Below are 20,935 nucleotides of genomic sequence, written 5' to 3' on the forward strand. Positions count from 1 at the left end.
AAATTTCATTAATAATTTATGCTTCAAAGTATAAATGCAGTTATAAATTTAAAAGTATTCTTATATGTTTCAATCTTATATTCGAGTTATATTATATAATAATATAAGAAAAAGAGAACATATAATACATCTGTTATTCTTATCACAATCGGGTGTTTAATCTTGTTTGCATTAGTTTTCCTCTTTTCCAAATTTTCTCATTTCCTGTCACGTGATGGTTTATTACTTGATCACGTGCATTTATATATAATAATAATTTGATAAAGCGACACTGCAAGTATGAATAATATTGCTCTCATATTGCAAGCGTTTGATTTATTCTCAGACATAGCTGTATCAAATTGTACATTGCGATTAAAATTTTTGAATTATGATTATTAAATTTGTCAGTTTACTGCACGTATGTCGCATGCATTTCCCGTTCAGTAAAATAGCATACGTGAAGCAAACATAAAGCAGAAAATTTAAACACAAATAATAACTTTGCAGATAATTCTGGTTCTGCAAGTGTTTATACGTTTATGCATTATAATATGTTTACGGCATATCATATTATACGTGCAATTCTATCTCTGACATTATCCCGTATTATGTCATCATAAAATGAGTTTAACAAAAGCGAGAATAATGTATTTATCGAACGCTAATTTCAAGTTCTTTTCATTCGCGTTTAATATGGCTGACTGAAGGCTGATTGAAATAATAATAGGGCTCGAGCGTCTATAATCATGCCATTATTTCGTCCACGTGATCTCGAGCTCCGATCGCGACTCGTTCGCCGGTGTATCGATCATATTATGGTGTCACGTGGGCTTACCAAAGACCTCGGTGTCGCGAACGTCGACGAATGGCTCGGTGACTTTGTGAGTCGATTGTACCGTCGCCTCGCACCTGCAACAAGACATTCGATCATGCTTCGGAGTCGGAGCATACTGGCCCGCCAGACGGAAGGATAAATTATCGCGCTCCATCGCGTGAAACTCGCGTAAAACGAGCCATCCTACTCGCGAGCAAGCGCGCGATGTATATTTATGGGGAGGGCATGCGCCAAGGTGCCATAGGCAACGGGACTCTGTCGAACGACGGAAATATACGGCGCGTTATAAACACCGAAATTACCTGACGTTTATCTTGTCGCTGGCGAGATGACCCGGCTCCAACTCGAGCAGTAGACTCGATATCGTCGAGTATAGCCCATGTTGCTCGGTGAACACCTTCTCCGAATCAGGCTTGACCTGGAAAAACGATCGTTCATTGCGCAATTTCTTTTCGCGGTGATCGAATCGAGTTACATTGAAAGTAACTTTTCGTTTGCAGCATCGGGGAAGAATGAATTTTGTGCTCGTCGTAAAGTTTCGTTGGGCATGGAACCGCGTCGATCGATCGCTGTTACAAGCTGGAATATTAGCAGACGACTAAACTGCCTTGCTATAAATAAATCTTTGTTATCTCTTAAAATTGCCCGCGTCAATCTAGATTAGCATTAATCTCATGTAATTAACTATCTGATAACTTCATTAAGTCTGAGAAGATTATTGACAAATCGTTTCAAGAAAATATAAAGATATAGAAATGAAAATATTAGTCTACAACAAACATTATTACGTATAATTTTATATTCACTTTAAACGGATATTATTTCAATCTCGAAATAACCTGTGTTAATTAAGCGTGGTTCTCGTGGAACTGATCCTTGCATAAGAAAGACGAGATAAATCCAAAGCACAGGACACGCGCTTGGTAATTATATATCTAATAAATCGTGGGTCGGACTCTGTTGCGATGCCGAGAAACAAGGGACGTTGCAGCGGAACGGTTGCAGCAATACGTGTCCGGTACATCGTTGCATCGCCGAAGAACGCAAAGGTATTGAGGAGGTAACGAGGAGCGTAAATGTGACGCCGCAGGACGACGATAATGCACTCCCGCGCGCGCGATGCTTAGACGTGATTGCGCCGATTCTACTAGATGCACCATACCGCGTGCATCGCGTGCAACGCGATAAAACGAGCAAATATCGTTTAGAGACGAAGTTAATATCGGCACGGGTAGCTTCGAGATTATCACGAGCGTGATTACGGAGTATCGTGTCGAAATGGAATTAAATGTAAACAGGCGTGCTGGCAAACAACGCCGATATTCCTGAATAAAGTTCTTATTATTGCATATGAGACGCATTAAACGTTATAACAAACGTTTCGTTGCGAAAAAAAAAACATAGTTTTTAATGCACGTAAAATATAGGATGACCGAGAAACTGTTGCTAGACTCAATACGTATGAGAATAAATGTTGAAAGTAGGATCAGTAAAAATGTGTTATGGAGAAACATGTTACATAGAGGAAAATGCTATTGTTATATCGTACTTTCAGCATTGTCTTTTGCAAGATTGGAATCGTTCAATTCAATTTGTGACTAAATAAATAAACGGATAAAATGCCGCATTTGTGATTACAATCGCGAGTGTATCTCGAGTGGCAAAATTGCAATACAAATTTATCGCGAAAGTATCCTATATCAATGTACGAACGCACACAGAATGATCGAGACAACATAATTAATGCAGATATTTTTTATCATTTACTTTTGTTAGAGCAGACGCGCGGTGAAATGTATTAATGATACTTTCCAGCAGTCCTTTCAGACGCCTTTGTCAGATTTGCCATATCCATGTCCCGACTTCATGCAACAGCCGGATATACGGATCTCGCTTTGTAATTCAAGTCCTCCAAGTTCTTTATACCCGTATGTCGTATTTTATGTGACTGGAATTTCCATTTTTTGCCTCCACGACAACGACACAATTCTGCTCGCTTATTCCGCGCCGCCTTTTCCGCATCCAACTCCCTCGTTCTTCCAATTTTACTCCACGCGCGTATGACTGTATCCTATATGTCTTCCCGTTTATCTTCGAAAGTCGAGACTCGACCCCGTTGCCTTCTATTAATAAACCACCTTGTGTACCTACACACATATACACGTGGTGCGCGCACGTACACACGTACGCGCGAGCAGCCAAACTGTAGACGACATTTTACGGGTCTTTGAATATTTCCCTCGCGAACGAAAAACTTTGGCGCGCTTGTGCGTATACGTGCGTTAAGCAAGACGAGCAACGGCGTGGAACGTGCGAAAGTTGACGGACGGAACTTCGTCGAAAGTTTCTGTACGACGCTCGTTTGAAGCGCAGAATTTCGTAATTAACGAAATCGCGAGACTGCCGTGACACGGCTACGCAAATGGGGCGAAAACGACGAGCTCGTGTTTCGACGTCGTTTAAATGTTGCCGAGGACAGTCGGCGCATCACGCCGCGCCGTGCCGTTCGTCCCTTTCTCTTCCCCTCACCCTATTCTCGAATGGATAAGCGTCTCGAGGGAAGAATGCTGATGATGTACAAAAGGATATTCCAGAAGGTATCTCAAGAACAATGAAGATTTAGATGGCGGATAACGCTATACACGTCGGAATGTTTCAGTGGCCGCATATCGTTTTCGGCATATCATCGATAAATTTTAACGCTTTGCGTTTTCCCTATCATTTCATGAATTCTGCAGTGCTTCTGCCCGGGGTTTTGTTCCCGGGCGCATACGTCCCTTTGTAGCGAGACGAGTTCTCCTGACGCAACTACACTATACATTCGGCTGCATATATTCTACTTTGTGTGGAAATACGGTGCAATTTCGTCGTTTCCTTGGCATATCTACGGCGTACTTGCGCGCTATCTTTGAACAGTTGTCGTCCGGCAATTCGTCTCCGGCTAAAAGACAAAAATGGGATAATAAGAAAGTAAAGAGCTGCGAAAGATTAATCAATTTTTAAGCTGCTGGATCTTGATTTCCGTCGATTGTACTCGCTTCGGCCGCTAGCGATTTCTTCTCTCTTCCTATTTTCTCACGATATACCATATGTATTACATATATACAAAACCGACGATTCCAATCCTGCCGTTTTGCCTCTTTCTTTTGCACTTGTTCTCCATCGAAATAGCAACGGATTCCAATACGGTAACAAAACCTCCTGTACGAGCTACCTTTCTTGTTACCTTCCGTATCGAAACATCTCGCGCATGTTCTCTGATATCGTAATATAATTTACGATCCTCGATTGTAATAGCTTTAATATAAGTTTTTTTACAGACAAACACACACACACACACACACTCGCACATAATATACATATATTTATCTATAAAAAAAACTATTATGTTAAAATTGTTACAATCTTGAATTTTTTTTATATACATATGTACATACATATATATGTATGTATGTATATGTCTTGAATAAACCCAGGCGAAGCAAACGAGCGTGAACAAATACGAACGAATAATTACCATGGTCATTCAAATAAGTTCATTTCATAATTGAATCGGTGAATGAAGAGAAGGAAATCACATTTTGCAAATTTTTCAATATTAATAGAAACTGTTCAATTTTAGTTACAATGAAAAAATTAACAAAATTACTTTGGTAATTTAAAAACGACATTCAATACTTATGACACATTCCTGATTCCTAAAATGCTTCTGTATTAAATGAAAAATTTAAATTACTTTATATTTGTCCCCTTTTTGCATTCAACGTTGTAAAAAGTCAAAATATAAATTGGATAGTACACTACTACAGATACTTTATTTTATTTTCAAAAATATAATGGATTACTGTGGATAAAAAAAAGGGTCATACTCAATCTTGTGCTGAACGAATTTTCAAAGCACAAAAAATTTGAAATTTATAAAAAAAAATAAATTAAAAATATATTATCAGAGACGAACAAAATATAGAAAATGTTCAATAAATACAAGTTTAATGTCAATTTATAAATTAAAATTAACTAAAGTATGTACACACAAATTTCATACAAGGTTCCCTCAGAATTTTCCGGATTTTCAGGAATTTGTTCAAAATTCCAGAAAGAATTTTTTAATACAACTTTGAAATAATTTTATTTCACTAATGTTTTTATTTATTTTATTAACATTCTTTAATTATACAATAGAAAAGTCACTTAAATTTGAAAAATTACATTTAAAAAGATGCTAAAAAGAAATAATATAAAATAAATCTTTCTGCAGGTATTGTTTATATGCAATGTCTACTTTAGTCCCTTAGAAATCCAGATGCCATATTTGCACTGAAAGCGTATGTACTTGTTTCAAATTCAATAAACAAAAATAATTTAAAAAGAAATGCGCTCTTTCTGCCGAATTGGCCGATTCAATTATTTATTTGTCACGCATGTTCGCTCTGTGCCACATACGCCACGTTAAAAAATGAAGAACGTTTTAAATTGTCCTAAAAGCTAATTGATGTAATGCCGAGCGATTAGCTCGAAATATGACTCGTGCGGAGGCCGACCGTTCGAAGAAGGGTCGCTTCCTCGTTTCACGCACCGGCTGGTAATATCTGCTCGGCTAGAAAGAATTCATTAGGACCCGCGAAATTACCCTCGATCTGTTGCCGTCTTTCGCAGACACAGACCACGACCGCGACATAATATTCGCCGGGCGAAATGCCGCCGGCGGCATTACAAGTCTACAACGACGTAGAACACTTTCTTTTATAGCAACATAATTCATAAAAATACTCGTTTGGTCGGTATGGCGACTACCCTCGAAGAGTGCTGCCATTTTCGCAGCTCTTACAATGACGACGACGACGACAAAGGGTTAAAAAGCGCGTGGTTATCACAAAAGTAGGGATTTGGAACGCAGCTGGTCTCACTTTTTTCCGCATCGTGATCATTCAAAATGACCGTATTTTCTTGCGCGTGACTAAAAGAGCAAGATAAAACTGAAATACCAGCGGTTATAAAAATTTTTTTTCTTTTTAAAATTTTAACACGACATTAACATAAGTAAAAGTTAATATTTATTCGATTAAAACATTTTTCTTTCATACATAAAATTATTCAAAAATAAATAATTTTCTTGGACTACATCACGAAAGTGAGTTACGTAGCCATTACTAATGGTGCATAAAATGTTCAATTTAAAGATTGAATAATGTAATGTGCTAAATAACATAAAATAAATGAAAAATTTTATTTGCTGATCGCTAATTTAAAAAAAAAACGGAACAAAGCTTATGTGTAAGTTTGAAATAAATTCTTTTTTTCAAGTCGATCCTTCATGACTGAAGATCGTGATCTTTATTTGAGATAATTTGGTAATTTGCTACATATTACCTTTCGCAAGAGGTAGTGATCAATTAAAAATCTGATACGTTCAAGCTGAATCTTTGGCAAAAGAGCAGATTTGTAACTCTTACGTCACGCTCATCACCAAAATGAAGAAAAACTAAAAAAAGACAAATCCTAAAAAACCGGACGTTTAGTGGCTCTATGACCATCTCCGTCGTCACTTCTCCCATCATGCTGCTCATCCTCGACATATTCCTCAAGTTGGCGAGCGATCGAACTTTTTCCCTTCGTGAGATTACTTGACTCGCGTTAACAGGTTTTTCGAGTCTCGCGACACGAACATTTCCGAAACAATATTACTTGTTAAGTGCTATACTAAACTCGCGCAACTTCTAATGGACGTCGTTGGGAGCGTTGCAAAGTTTTCTCGAAGGGAAAACGGCTCGGTAGAGGAGGGAGGGAGCGAACATAAGCGAGAGGTGTGTTCCCGCGGAAAAGGAAGACCGGAGTCCGAAAGATAAGGAAGAAAGTTTCGGCGTCGTTGCCGCATGCGATTCACTGCCAAGCTTTAAAAGAGCGTCGCTCGTTATATTGGCGTAATCTTTGGGGTCTTTAAAGCTTCGTCGGAAAGCGCTTGCACTTTACGTGACGTGATTTGCCCATTCTCGACGTAAGAGCGTCATTTATTGACACTCCTCCACGTGGTTCCGTCCCTGGTCCCTCGCGGCCGACGAGTAATCTCGTGTAAACGGTGAAAAAGAGGCCCTGTCTCAAGTTTTGCAAATTGAATATTCTCAAGACACCATAATTTCATGTTTTCAACAGTGTTACGATCCTCGGAAGGAAAACCTCGCTAGGGAAACACTCAGTCATAACACTTACTCCGCTGTATACTTAAGTTCTAAGAATACAAATAGTGGAAACTGTCAACACAGTTTTTTTTTTGCATTCCGCAAAAGTTATAATTGTGATAATCTTTCTGCTTAAGATAAGATTAATCTGTGTTCTCTTTATAGCTTAACTTATCCTCGTAGATATTATTCCAGCGTGCCAAATTAACATCGTTAATAAGACAAATGAAATTAAATTGTATTTACTGCAGCGAAAAAACGGATATATATATATATATATATATATATATATTTTCGTCATTTATCTTCGACGATTTTATCATACTCCTTACCTATTCTCGGTTAGAGCCAAGAAGTACGTCCGGATTTTCTTCACCCGGCAACGCCGATAACGATACATCAATATGCATGCGATAGAAGCTCCGGCGGCCTCGAGCGATAGGAGGATTGAATTATTCGTGACGTGGCGAGAGAAAGGAAACTTTGTAATAATAACGTAAAACGAGAGAAATAAAAATTCCGCGCGCCGAATAGAACCTTCTCTCTCCCTCTCTCTCTCGCTTTTTCTTTCTTTTCCTCCCCCCGGCGCATCCCTCCGTCGATTTATCGCGTGTTCGTTCACGCTGCACGAAAAACAGACACCGACGAATGACAAGCAAGTATGTCAAATTTAAAACACGAGTGAAACAATGTTAGATTTAAAGCACGAACGAGACGAATGGCATAAGAATGAGATCCGTTTTCGGATTAGTCTGAGATCATCGTACGGCGAAGGAGGAGATAACTATTAAGCGGAGAACTCTCGCGCGAATTCTCTTCATTCTCCCTCCAGCTTTCTCCGTCGCGAACACTAATTAACCATTCTCCATTGCACGTGATATTAATTGGACAGCGGCGGCTTTTTTCTCGACTCGTCTCTGCCTGGACACGCGCCTTTAGCCCTCTTTTCTCCGATTTATCTCCATGATCATCTCCACGAACGGAAGTTCGGAACTGACGAGAAGAGAATAATAGGTGGGTAAAACCACGACGCATCATTGATCGTGTATTAGAAGGCTCCCAGTGTTGAATATCGGTGGTGGCCGCATCGGTGGTATAGCTGCACTAGAGGGATCCGTTTCGCCGGTCGTTAATTGGAGCTTTGGCTCATCAAGCGTCGCCGTTGCTTACGCGATGAAATCGAGCCACGTCGTCGCGACGGTCGAACTCTCAGTCGGCTTACCGTGGAACCAGCTTGCGTCTCCCTCTCGTTTTCCATCCACTCACCGCCTCTCGTCAGTACCCGTGCAATCCCATCCAACCCCAACGCGTGACCGCTTCTACCTGCTAGTGTTATCCACGTGCTATTCCAAGCTTCAACATTATATGTACATATCCTATAGATTTTGTGCAAGCTTGGCTATCCGCGCGATAGCGAGTACACACTATAAACGCCTCCATTCGACAAAGATACAAATAGTATAACATTGATCGCGAAACGTTCTATTTTCTCCCTATGGTGCATCTTGTTTGTTTATCTATGGTATCTTTGACTAACATAATATATTGAAGCTTCGCATTTCGTTCGCAGACGACGTTTCTGTTTTGCGCAACAACTTCCCCGATGCTGCTGGAAATATAAACGCTGAGAAACTATCGAGCTCACCTGTTGACCATTAACGAACCATCTGAGCTTTGCGGCAGGATGGGACTTGCCACTGGTGCAATTCAGCGCGAGCACGTCCCCGCTCGCGTACACCTTTTCCTCTCCGGTTATTATTGGCCTTTCTTGAGGTAGTGCTGCGAAACAATTTACGAAAATTGTTAGACGCGGTACGTTATACGACGTGATGTTGTTCATTTTAGCTCTACTTAAAGCTGCTGTATTATTTCTAAGAAGGCAGAAAAAAGTACATGTTATACATTCCATTATAAACATGGCATTAAAAAAAAGAAACAAACACGCATGCACATTTGTTTCTGTAATTTCAGCAAGTTGAAATACACATATAAAATAATATCCGGAAGATTTATGTTATTCAAAAGAAACTGCCTTCTTAAACGAAAAACACACACACACACACACGCACGCACGCACGTACGCACGTACGCACGCACGCACGCACAGAGAGAGAGAGAGAGAAAGAACGCAAGAAGAGCCAATTCTCAGAACATGGTTGCTTATCTCCTTATTCACCCGGAACATCTAATACTAAAACCCTACATTGTTTCGGCGACATAAAAACTGCTTCGCTCTTTGGGAACTTTGCACGGTAAGGCATATAAAGTCGGGTGCACCATTAGCTAGAAGTTTTACTGCCACTAAACGCGTTTATTAACCGAGCTTTAGATCTTGTGCATTTTAAATTTTAGCGTATACGTGCCGCTCACATTAATGTTCTTCATAATGAAGCGGCCGTACAATACGCCGTCGCGTAGACACGATTAATAGTCGAAGCCGGGAAAGTGAGCTCCATAAGAATGCATCAGGGATTAGGTGCGCTCGCTTGGGAAACACTCGCGAAATTTACGACGACAGCCGAGGCCGAACGCGCGTTTGTTTGACGCGTATATTTTTTGCTAGACTGAAAATTCGCTTGAACGGAAAATAGATATGCTTCCGGCTAGCCTTATTTCTAAAACTGATGTTGAAGCACGATTCAAATTTTTAGCTTTGTTTTAAATAAAAATGATTTTATAGTTTTTACGTGGCTACGTTTTTACTAACAAATTTAGTAACCAAATTAAAAGAGTTTTTAATGTGCAGTATGCGTTTTTGAATTCTCCGTTTTTTGCTAGGTTATACGTGAAAAATGTGTTCGAAAAATGTGTAAAATAACAAGATTTCTGCTGCATTCCGATAGCACAAATTATTCTCGTAAAATTTCTCTCTATGTTAGAAACAATTTCATTAAAGATCAATCTCCCTAAACAAATTTAATTAAAATAAATCAATTAATATATTCATTAATAGAATATATTAATTATACTTGTGAACAAATTATGTAGTTAATTTTAGTAATATAATACACATTAAATTTAATATTATTTTCAATGATTTATTTTTTTTATGTCGTTATATGTACAACGAACATAAACGCAATTTCTTGCGAGTACCTAAATTTGATTTTGGTCGTCGTTTTCTGCATTATATCTAAATTGACTCCATATGCATTGTAAGTTAATCTAAGAGGATCGGGTGATTTTTATCAAAATCACTCTCGAAGATACCATCCCGATAAAAGTGCATCTTCCAGATAAGCTTCTAAAGCCACCGCGACACTCCGTTCGGAATATTCAACGAAGCCATTCCGAGTCTTACCTAGTATAACCATCTTCCCGATTTACCCGACTGACATTTCCGCCAAAGCTGCGTATTGTTTCTAACTGACAATCGCATCTTTCATTTGTTACTATTTTCACTCAACTACATAAATTGAATTGAGGTATTTATATCAGTGCAAAGATATGAACATTTTGTATATTTGATCGATCTGTTCAAATAAAATATTGAAGAAACATTTTTGAAATAAGTATATAAAAGTTCTTTCAAATTTTTCAAAAATTCAAATGTACAATGAAAAAAAAACCAACAAATGACGTAGCCATGAAAACGTACGTAATAAAAATTTTGGACAGAAAAAAAGCAGAGATGGAATAATTGTTTAATGTTAATGAGACAGATAATGGACACAGATATTGATCGAACGAACAGCAAATTCCTGTGCAGTTAACTCTCAGCATGTTTTAACGTTTGGCAATAAAGTTCGTCTTGCCGGCGGCGTGGCGACGAAATAAATTCGAATAATTCACGCTCGCTTACTCCCGTTGAAACGCATTTGCTCGACGCCAGGAACGCGATCGAACTCGCACGTTAGCGCGAAGAGACGAGTTGAAAAAAATAGAAAAAAGAGCTCGACCGCTAGAAGAAAATAAAGCATAATCAGCCACGAAAATGCAATCAGACATTTATTTTTATGCAAACAGGAAAAGAAATAGCTATGTTCAATAGCAAAAAAAAAAAAACCAAAATCATCTCCACTACGAATTCCAGCTCTAACTTCATCTGATATTTATTTATGTTCCATAGAAAATCGGGTATTTTATTTCTGTCTCTTGTCCGATACTGAATTTTTCGTGACGGTTCACGGCCCGAGATTCGCTGCAATCGCGAGTGAAAGGCCGCAAGGCGAACGACGCGGGTTATCGATCTTTCCGCGGGCCGAGCGTGAGGGAGAAAATTCCGTCGCAAAGATGCAGTGGGAGACGAAAAGCCGACAGGCCGGCGAAACTTGGCACGACGACAGCCTCCTCGAGGCTTCTACAACGATCTTAAAATTCCCCCCATCTATCCTACCACCCTTCTTTCGTTCCCCAACGACCACCGTCCCGCTCGTGCTAGCGCGTGAGCACTTTTGCTCTCTTTCTCTTTTTCCGTCTTCTTTGGCATAGCCCACGGGCGGCCTCGGCGGCGGCGGCGGCGGCGACGGCGACGGCGGCGGCGGAGGCGGCGCGGCGCCCAGTTACGGCTTAAGACTTACGACGCCGTAATATTTATCGCGTTTCGACGGCTTTATGCACACTTAAACTTTAACGCTCGCGCTTTCGCGCGCTGTCCAGACGAATTCCGTGCTCCTCGCGGAAACGCGAGCGAAAACGCGCTCTGTTGCCTTCTTTTCTCTTGCTCAAGTCGACCGACGCGAGTCGGGGACTAGAAGGAGAGAAATAACAGCGTGCGTGGTCTTTCGGAATTATGCAAGATGTTACGTTTCACATCTACTTGGTAATGTCGGAGAAGGCGCGATAACGATCCCCACGCGATTTAAATTCCCCTCGCATTAACAAACCAATCATTACCTCGCGTCATTCGTTTAATGCTTCGTGCGATATATCTCGCGATTAAACATCGTGAATGCGTATATTCCTGTAACGCTATCGTATGAGAAATTTTTACGAGCACACCGCTTAAACTGTTATGTATATCGCATAAAAGTTAATTATTTTTTCAATCAAAATTGTTTTCAAGACTCTTATTGAACGGTTTATATTTCGGAACCGAGTCCAAACAAAATATAAAATTATTAAATACATTTCAACTGGCGAATTACACGTCCGTTTTTAAATATATCTCCTTTATTGAATTGTTAATGACATACGCGAAATTATTTTTGTTTCGTACAATGTAACGTAACTTCCGCACGAGCGGATAGCCGTTTGAGGAATTAACTGAAGAATAAATGCGCTTAATTTATGCATTGTCGTTAATATCTCGACAATATTTTCTTTCGGCAATAATTTCCAAATCCGTTCACCGCAGCCCACACCCCGCCGTTCGCGAATTATATTCATTTACGAACGGCAGACTGTGTGTTGTGGCGAAATAATTATAAGACGATTACGTCTGCCAATAGCGGGACGAGTCCCTCGTAATCATGTCTACCCTTCCCTTGTCGAGCCGCCTGCGCTGAGGTGAGTTAATATCCAAGCTCGGAGCCACTATGTACCATGGTATCGCCCACTTTGACCGTATGATAATCCTATTGCAACAGATACCGCATCTATCGTGTGCTTGAGATAATTAGATACGCTTCCTTTGATCCACGTAAGAACGGCATACGCAACTACGCGCACGGATTGCGTATCCATCGCGAATTGATCGGTCAATGTCCGAAATCGCGCAAGAGAGTCACGTGTCGCGTTCGTCGATCGAAGATGTAATCTTAGAGAGGTAAAATAAGCATAACTATTCCGGAACATCGCATGCACGATTTCCTCCATTTACTATTTCATACTCTTGCTTTTGTCACCGGATAAATCTGTCGTATTTGCAGTATTATATCGGCGCTGTATCGTACAGTGTATAGCTGATACAAGCACGCAGAAATCGCAGGATGCACAGAGATCAAATAACAAAAGAATAACAGGCAAACAAAAAAGAGGGCAAATGACGTTTTCATGTGCAGATTATTGATGAATTTGTAACTCCGCACGGACGCGTATGTACGTACGTTCGATGGCGCAATCAAATAAAGAGCTGAACGATTAATCAATCAAACTGTTATTCGTTTACCCGCTTGAACTGGTCAGTGGAGCAAACGATTATCTGTTTGTCCATCTAATCAATGAAGCGATTATATGACTATTTTTTATCCGTTACCTCGTAATGGATAAAAAAAAGGTCTGAAATACACAAATAATGGAAAAAATAAAAGAAAGGAATTAACTAAATAAAAAATTTAATTTGAACATTCTTCGTTATTATTTCGTTCATTAAAATGGTGATTTTTTTAAAATAACTTAATAATAACATTATGTTTTCGATAAATGTTGAATTTGCATTTCCAGCAATAAAGATTACATTTTATGTCAATTTAAAAACGACCCCAGACAGCATTATAGCGTAAAGACGACTAAATGATGTCTTAAATTAAAATGTCTTTAAGATATATTTAAGATGTCTTAAAATGTTTTTTAGACATTTGTTTTGTCTGGGATGTAACATTTCTAACAAGCTGCAGTTTTTTAAATTTATTCTTAATGTCAATCAAAATTTAATATATGTATAATTTTAAGTTTTTATTAATATACGTCTTCTTAATTGACGTTTTCCTCTATGATATTATCGATGGCCATTTATACATATTTTACAATTCATTTAGTCCTATTACAAGGAGCAACGATAAGACGAACGTGAACATTTGGTAATTACCACATTCTCCGACTACTAGATTGTCTTGCGAGTAATACCGAATCTCAGTAGCACTTGCAAACTTACACGACGCTGTAATCTGATATAGCAAGCACTTTGGTGGTGAGTTGCCGTTAATTTCGCGAACTAATCGGTCCATCGTAGCCGGATATACGTGTAAACGCGGTAGCGAATTCACAGTTAGAATGGCGGGCTCGTCCCACCACCGTCAAGGATGATGGAACATTACGAAAGACAGCTGCAAGTATCGACTCCTCGTTTCCACTGTAAAGGTACGACAGTTCTCTCTCTTTCCTCTCGCTTTTGGCACGCTGCTGCCGAACTCGACCACGTCGTAGTCTTTAGTCGAGTTACCAAAGGGTAGACGAGGACGCGGTCGCGTTCAAAGCATTATTAATTAAACGCGACACCAGCCCACTCACCTATGACCTCCATTCTTGCTTCGGCACTGACTGTATTAAAGCTCGGCCCCTCTCCGTTAACTTCGCACTTGTACACGCCGCTAGCGTGGAGGTTTGCGTCCTGCAGTGTCACTGTGTGATCATCCGAGCGGGATCTCTGTAACAGAAAGTTCATCTTATAAGGAATCGCACGTGTAGAATAATAAGTTAAAAACGGATTTTATTCAAATGAAAATTACCAACTACTTAACACTACGTAACAGTTAATTAACTCCTTTTAATATGACTTGTCATTTTTTTTTCTCTCGCACATCTGACAGTGCACAGGAACCTATTTTTATAAGCGTTAGATAAATTTTTAATCGTAAACGTTTAATCAAAAACGGAAACATAAATTAAAAAATTTTTATGTATAAATAGCATTCATAATACGAATGAATGCATAATATAAATAAAGATAAATTATGCATTAAAAATAAATTAAGCGAAAAAAAGATGAGTGTGTGTATGTTACATATATTACATATAATACGTAAATTACATTTAAATAACCAGAAATATTTATTAGCGCATCTCAAAAATATTTATTAGTGCTATTATTTAGAAACTGAATTTTTAGTTGTCAATTTTTAAAGAGACGGAAATATAAAATTTTGAAAGCTTGATAAATGAAGATAAATTGCATTAAAATAGTGAAAGAAAGAAACGTTTTAAACGGGCGGAATGGCGAGAGATGCATATTGCATTTGACGATGCACGCAATTTATTATTAAGGCCAAACCTTTTTTGAGGACTATTACTGGAATAGAATTATAAAAGTTTGAAAGTTCCGTAAATGAAGATAGATTATTTGAAACTCGAAGAGAAGATATATTTAAGATGTGTCTATCGAGGACGAGAAGTGGCGAAAAATGGACTTGACGGACTCCACGATTCTTCCGAGCTATTTGACAGCGTTTAGTCAAGGTATAATAATTCTTGTCATTACGGTAAGGCGGAGCGACGGGACATCGACTTTACGAGTCATTTCGTTTTTAGGGCAGTGAATCGTGCCGGAGCAGTTACGTCGTTACAAATGGCGGTCGCAGATCGCGCATGATTACGGGGTTGTTTTCTTTTTGTCGCGGGGACCTGCGATCTGCGACTTTAAAAGATTCCTACGCTCATTTGCTTTTTATTGTATTAAAACGATCGTCTGTTATAGCTGAAGCTTATGCGTCAGTGAAGAAGAAATCAACTGACAAATTAATTGGGTCGGGACTTTCGCGATTTGTATATCTGATTGTGAAAAGTGCAAATCTCCCTGGAAAGTTTTTGACATAATTAAAAGCGTTAACAATTAATATTAACATTTTGCATAAAATTCTTTCCGCAACGTATTAACAAGGCGCAATCATACTAAATGCTGAAAAGACTGCATTATGTAAAACTCTTACGCGAGTAAAAATGACACAGCCCAAATGGAGTTCTTTTTTCTCGTCGTCGACTTTCAAATGCGGAATTCTTTAAATAAAGAAAAAAGAAAGATAAAAAGTAGAAAAACGAGGCTTGCGAAATAAAGTGGAACTAGTGAATTCGATATTGGAACAATATCGATGTGTAAATATTAAAAACGTTTTTCTTTTTCTTTTAAATGAATTGCAAATATTCTTTTCCCCTTAGAGTTTTAGATCGATACAATCAATCTATTACGTAATTATGATACGATTATTTCAATTGCTGCCGAAGAAATTGAGATGTTTCAAATCTAAAAAAAGAAGCAATTTTGTCTATCTATCTAAAAGGCAAATATGGAAATTCAATTTTATATGGAACGATCCGGCTGGCACTTGGATCGTATATAAAGAAATATATATGCGCACTTAAACGAGCGAGCAAATATACGTGCTTATTCCATTTATAACGGCATATATGTATGTGTATGTGTATATGTGTGTTTTTATATGTATATGTATATATATATATATATATATATATATATATATATATATATATATATATATATCGCGTATTTCACCGTGGTTGTGGTCCATACTAGGTCGGTGCAACGAGTTTAAGAATTATGCGGCGGAGAAGCGAGTCTTTGGATGTTCACGAAGCGGAAAATTGGAACACTTCTTTGCTATTCGAGTTTATGGAAAATACACTGCAGATATGTTCACTATGACAATTTCCCAGTATCGCGACAAAATTAAAAGCTGATATTGAGAATAACGAATCAGATTTTCTCGAAATAAATTTAATCAATAATTGCATAAATTATAGTAATTTTCACATAATAACGCCTTCAGTAAATAGCTTGACAAGAATAATCTTGTTTATCGACCGAACATAAAAATCTAATTTTCCTATTAAGATTTGACAATTTATTCATTAGCAAGATCTAAAATCATTGTATTAACCTTTTCATAGTTGTAGGTTGTCAATTTATACGAACGTTGCGCTATTCTATTTTTTCTCTATTTTCTCTATTTTCTCTAATTTCATTCTGAACGTTAATCAATAGAAAAGAAATATCTCTAGTTTCAAAAATAAATGTATATGCAGAACAAAATTACATTGTATGTATTATAAGATATTGCCCTCGAAATAAAGTAATTTAAAATCCTTTTTTTTCCAAAGCTAGCAGTTTCGAAAATAGAGGGAAAATGGGATATCTTATACGCTGATTCATTGTTGCAGCAACGTCTATTTGTCGATAAATTATCAAGAGGCTTATCCTGAAATACCTAACGCGCACGATCGTAGAATTATATTGGATCGAATGAAAGAAGAATGTACGTTGTAGAGAAACGGTGAGAAAGATAAACGCCGTTACCGATAGAAAGGCATCGTGCTGTGGTACCCTGATGCGGGAGAAATCCGCGGTATCCGAAAACTTTTCAGGAAATACCCTTCGTGGGTGCGATAAAACTTCGCGCAACCGTGAGGAAGTAAGTAAGCAATGTCTCTTTAGAAGATCTACCAAACACCTTCAAAGATAGTGAAAGTGTTAAAGATGCTATAAATTTGAGAATGCGATACGTAGGTGTAAATGAAAACTTGTTCAAGGTATTACATCGTAAGTCTTATTTAACAACGTTTTACATTTCATTAATTATGTATGATATGTCGCATTAGTTATGTGATCTTTCAAAGTTAATTTAGTAATTGGAAACAAAAATGGAAATTAATTTATCTATACGAGTACACGATAATCTTTTAAAGAGAGAATAAGTCTTTCTTGAGATTATAATATATTAATAGAGAAACGAGTATTTTTAAATATTACATTGTCTCAATAACTATCTTTAACACAACGTATGAGTTGCGAATTATATCTTTCTTCGTTAGTTAAGCACTTTGTTTTAATGAAAAGAATAGCTAGAAACGTTCTCGTAATAACATCGTATTTAATCTTATTCGCATTATATGTCCTTACTATAACGACGAAGAGAAATCTGGTTACAAACGAAACGTAGCTATTTCGATCTTTACGAGAAAATTCAAGAAAGTCGAAGTAGGAACGAAAAGCCGGACGACCGAACATAAGGGGAAAGGTCGAGTAATACGCCACCTCGTACGTCTGGGGAAATTTTATTACCGGCAGTAACACGTCCAGAGATTTTTCCAGCAATGGGGAAGTACAAACGCGAGTTCCAGGAGGAAACGGAAACGCGAGGAAGGAAGGTGCGCCGGCCGCGATCACGAGGAGGAAGTCACGAAGTATAAACGACGTGGTTCCTGCGCGGCAACGTTGACGTTTATCTCGTAGTAAAGACGCTGTCGGACATAGAGTTCTTACGCCGACAAATCAATTTACGTCCCTCGAGAAAAGTTTCGCGAAAACAAGAGGGGAAATGACGGCGGGCGGCAGAGACCGTGAGAATCGTATTACCGCCGACAATATTTCCCACCGGCGGCAACTCATTCCTCAAACGTTTTGCTTCTGTTCTGTGAAATGATAAGCTAAAGGATCAAGATAGGCATGTGTGTTTGTCTCGAGTATATCGTTTGAAAAACCAGCCAATTCAAATCGATTGTATAGACTCTCGATTTCCGCTGATCTTGATTATTTCATCTTCTACTCTCTCTATACTGTAAAAAAATTGTAATGTAGATTTTATATAATAAATTTTAAATTTTTATTATATTATATTCTCTATACATTATATATGAAAAAATTATAATTGTAAAAGAATGATTTAATTGATATTAGTTAACCAAGATTGTTGGTGCAATTGATTAAAGATTTGCAGACCTGTAATTTTTGTTAAAAATCTCAATAATAACAGATTACTGCAAGGAAAGCGAAACGTTCGAGCTTGCTTAAAATAGAGTCCATAAACTAGCGGTTTACCGGACCGACTCGAAAAAGCAGTCGACAGCAAGGAGAGAAATGCGCGATAACTTCCTCAAAGCATCCGAGATTGTTTGTTGGCATCGCTACGGAAGTTTCGCGCAAGAACTTGAACGAAGGGAAGGTAGATAGATAGATGGAGAAATAGATAGATAGATAGATAGATAGATAGATGCAGAGAGAGAGAGAGAGAGAGAGAGAGAAAGGATTAAGAAAGATAGAAAGTTTATCCAGAAAGTAGGTGCGCGCTTCTAGCACATCGCAAGAGATCCAGCTGTTGATTCGTTTTCGATGAAATTTCAGACTCGAGTTGGCAGGTAATTTCAAAGCCGTGTGTTCCTCATTCTCTCTCTCTCTCTCTCTCTCTCTCTCTCTCTCTCTCTCTCTCTCTCTCTCTCGTTCTCTCTCCCCATTCTCCTTTCCTTGCTTACTTTATAACCATGTGCCTTCCTTTCTCAGCCACGTTCCTACGTAGCTCATCTTTTTCATCATTTTTCCAAGCACCTCGGAATCTCTCTCAGTTTTATGGCGAATTAGCGAGCACCATTCAAGCCGGATGCAGGTCCGTGCCCGATGAAGGTAAACGCGATTACGCGAACGGGTGAGGTGAAAACAATTTTTACATTAGTTGCCCTTTCACGCGTCTGGAAATCTAGAAAAATCCTTCCGGAACTGCCCCGAGCTGTGAGAGTCGTTAATGCTACTTTATTATCCGTATTATCCGTTATGGGAATATTAGAATAGGATATGCATGAAATGATGATTGCAAAATGAGAAAAAGTATGTTAGCTCAAGTTCTCAGTTGAATCACTTTTTTCTCGAATTGGCAATAGTTACAATGAAGAAGAAAATACGGCATCTGTAGTAATATCAGAGAAAATAGTATGGAGCTTTTAACGACATAATTTTTCAATGGCTTATCAGAAATTAATTGTTAGATAAAATTCCTCTCATGCAATCGTAATAATTTTAATTTAATAAAAGAAAAGAAAACGATTGCAATTGATATCCGATAAATACAGTTTATCGTATATTATTTTGTTTTTCTCAAATCTCTTCTCGTAAACTTCTCGAAGAAAGACAGATGGGTATTTTCGTCTATAAACCACGATCGAGATATACGATGACCAACATACGATAATGCTACTTTACAGGTAGTATCTCTTTATTGGGATTCATTGAAGACATGTGACGAGGAATGCTATTATTTGCATTTAAAGGATTTATTCATGATGGAATACATAATGCCTCGCAGTCTGCTCTATTTTTTGAAGCAGTCAGTCAATTCGCTATCTGATAAAGAAAAAATATGCGTTAAATTGTAAAAAATTAATTAATTAGCAAATATTAATTCATAATATAGCCGACTGAGACTAAGTTAATCATTGTTCAGATATAAAAATTATATTTCTTAATTCAATAAAATAAATTAAACGAAATTCATTAAACGTAAGTAATGAGAAAAAAATCACGGATTTATAAAGATTATGGTCAAAAATCGCGGAGAAATATTTTTAATAAAAAGATATCGCTGTAGGTACTTTACAGCTCCCTTTATTCGCTCTACGATCAATGACGTCATATCCTGTTAAATTTGCGTGGTTCCTCATACTTTAATACACGCCAGGAATCAGGCGCGACGACGGCGGCGGGTAGACACGATCGCTTTTGTCCACGGAGAGTTTTCTTCGCTGATATCGGGGAACTATTGGACCGAGCCAGATTAATAGTCCGCTATCCAATACAGAAGGTTCGAAAGATCAGCGGCCAGGCGGGTAAAGGGGATGAACCGATTCGCCTCACGTAATGCTCGTTACACGTCGGACGATATTAACGAGCGCCAAGGAGGGCGGAACTTTCGTGCCATCGAAAACGTGAATCGGAAGCGGACGCACCGTCTCGAGAATCGAGAGACGATCCTTCGCAGCGTCACGAGAACACCGGACCTGTACTTTACAAACACGATGGCTTACGACCCCGTATCAGCCGTAACAGCCGATTTCTCTGATGAATCCGATCTGCGTTGCATAACGCACAAATTCACATTTTGGCCCCGTACGAAATATCTCGGAATTGCTATCTTCTCATTCTTACATGTCGTGATCGATTTCAAATCAGTTTTTTTCTTTACAAAAACTTAGCAGAAAGTCCTCGTTTGATGCAAATTTTTTCATTTATAACCTTTAAGTGGGGTGACCGCAATTTCCCAGTTTTCTTAAATATTTCACACCTTTAGGTTGGCCATAGAGCTCTTATCGATATTTATACCTTCCTATTGTTGAAATTTTAAAGTTCATTATTTTTATATACCTTTTTATCTCATAAGAGTATAACTAATGCAAATTTAACTAGGTATATATAATTCAATATACTAGTAGACTAGTATCTATTTTAAGAGGTTAATACCACCTTTTTAATTAATTCTCAAATAAAAAATTTACCATTTTAACCTATAAATTTTGAAATAATCTGCTCATTTGCACCATTCTTCGACGTGCACGAATGGTGAATTAG

At 38.2% G+C, this 20,935-nt stretch overlaps 1 protein-coding gene across 2 annotated transcripts in view; it reads right to left on the minus strand.

Moving 5' to 3' along the window:
• LOC105200921 (cell adhesion molecule 2) overlaps positions 1 to 20,935 on the minus strand; it is an 88,122-nt gene that overhangs the window by 10,486 nt on the left and 56,701 nt on the right. For both annotated transcript variants that reach the window (XM_039450207.1, XM_011168726.3), the window contains 4 exons: positions 14,104 to 14,239; positions 8,639 to 8,772; positions 1,120 to 1,235; positions 818 to 891 (listed from right to left, as the gene is read on the minus strand). In XM_039450207.1, coding sequence (XP_039306141.1) covers positions 818 to 891; positions 1,120 to 1,235; positions 8,639 to 8,772; positions 14,104 to 14,239 — 460 coding nt within the window. The remainder of the gene's footprint in view (positions 1 to 817; positions 892 to 1,119; positions 1,236 to 8,638; positions 8,773 to 14,103; positions 14,240 to 20,935) is intronic.

Source organism: Solenopsis invicta, chromosome 6 (genome assembly GCF_016802725.1).
Source record: "Solenopsis invicta isolate M01_SB chromosome 6, UNIL_Sinv_3.0, whole genome shotgun sequence".
NCBI classification, from domain to species: domain Eukaryota; kingdom Metazoa; phylum Arthropoda; class Insecta; order Hymenoptera; family Formicidae; genus Solenopsis; species Solenopsis invicta.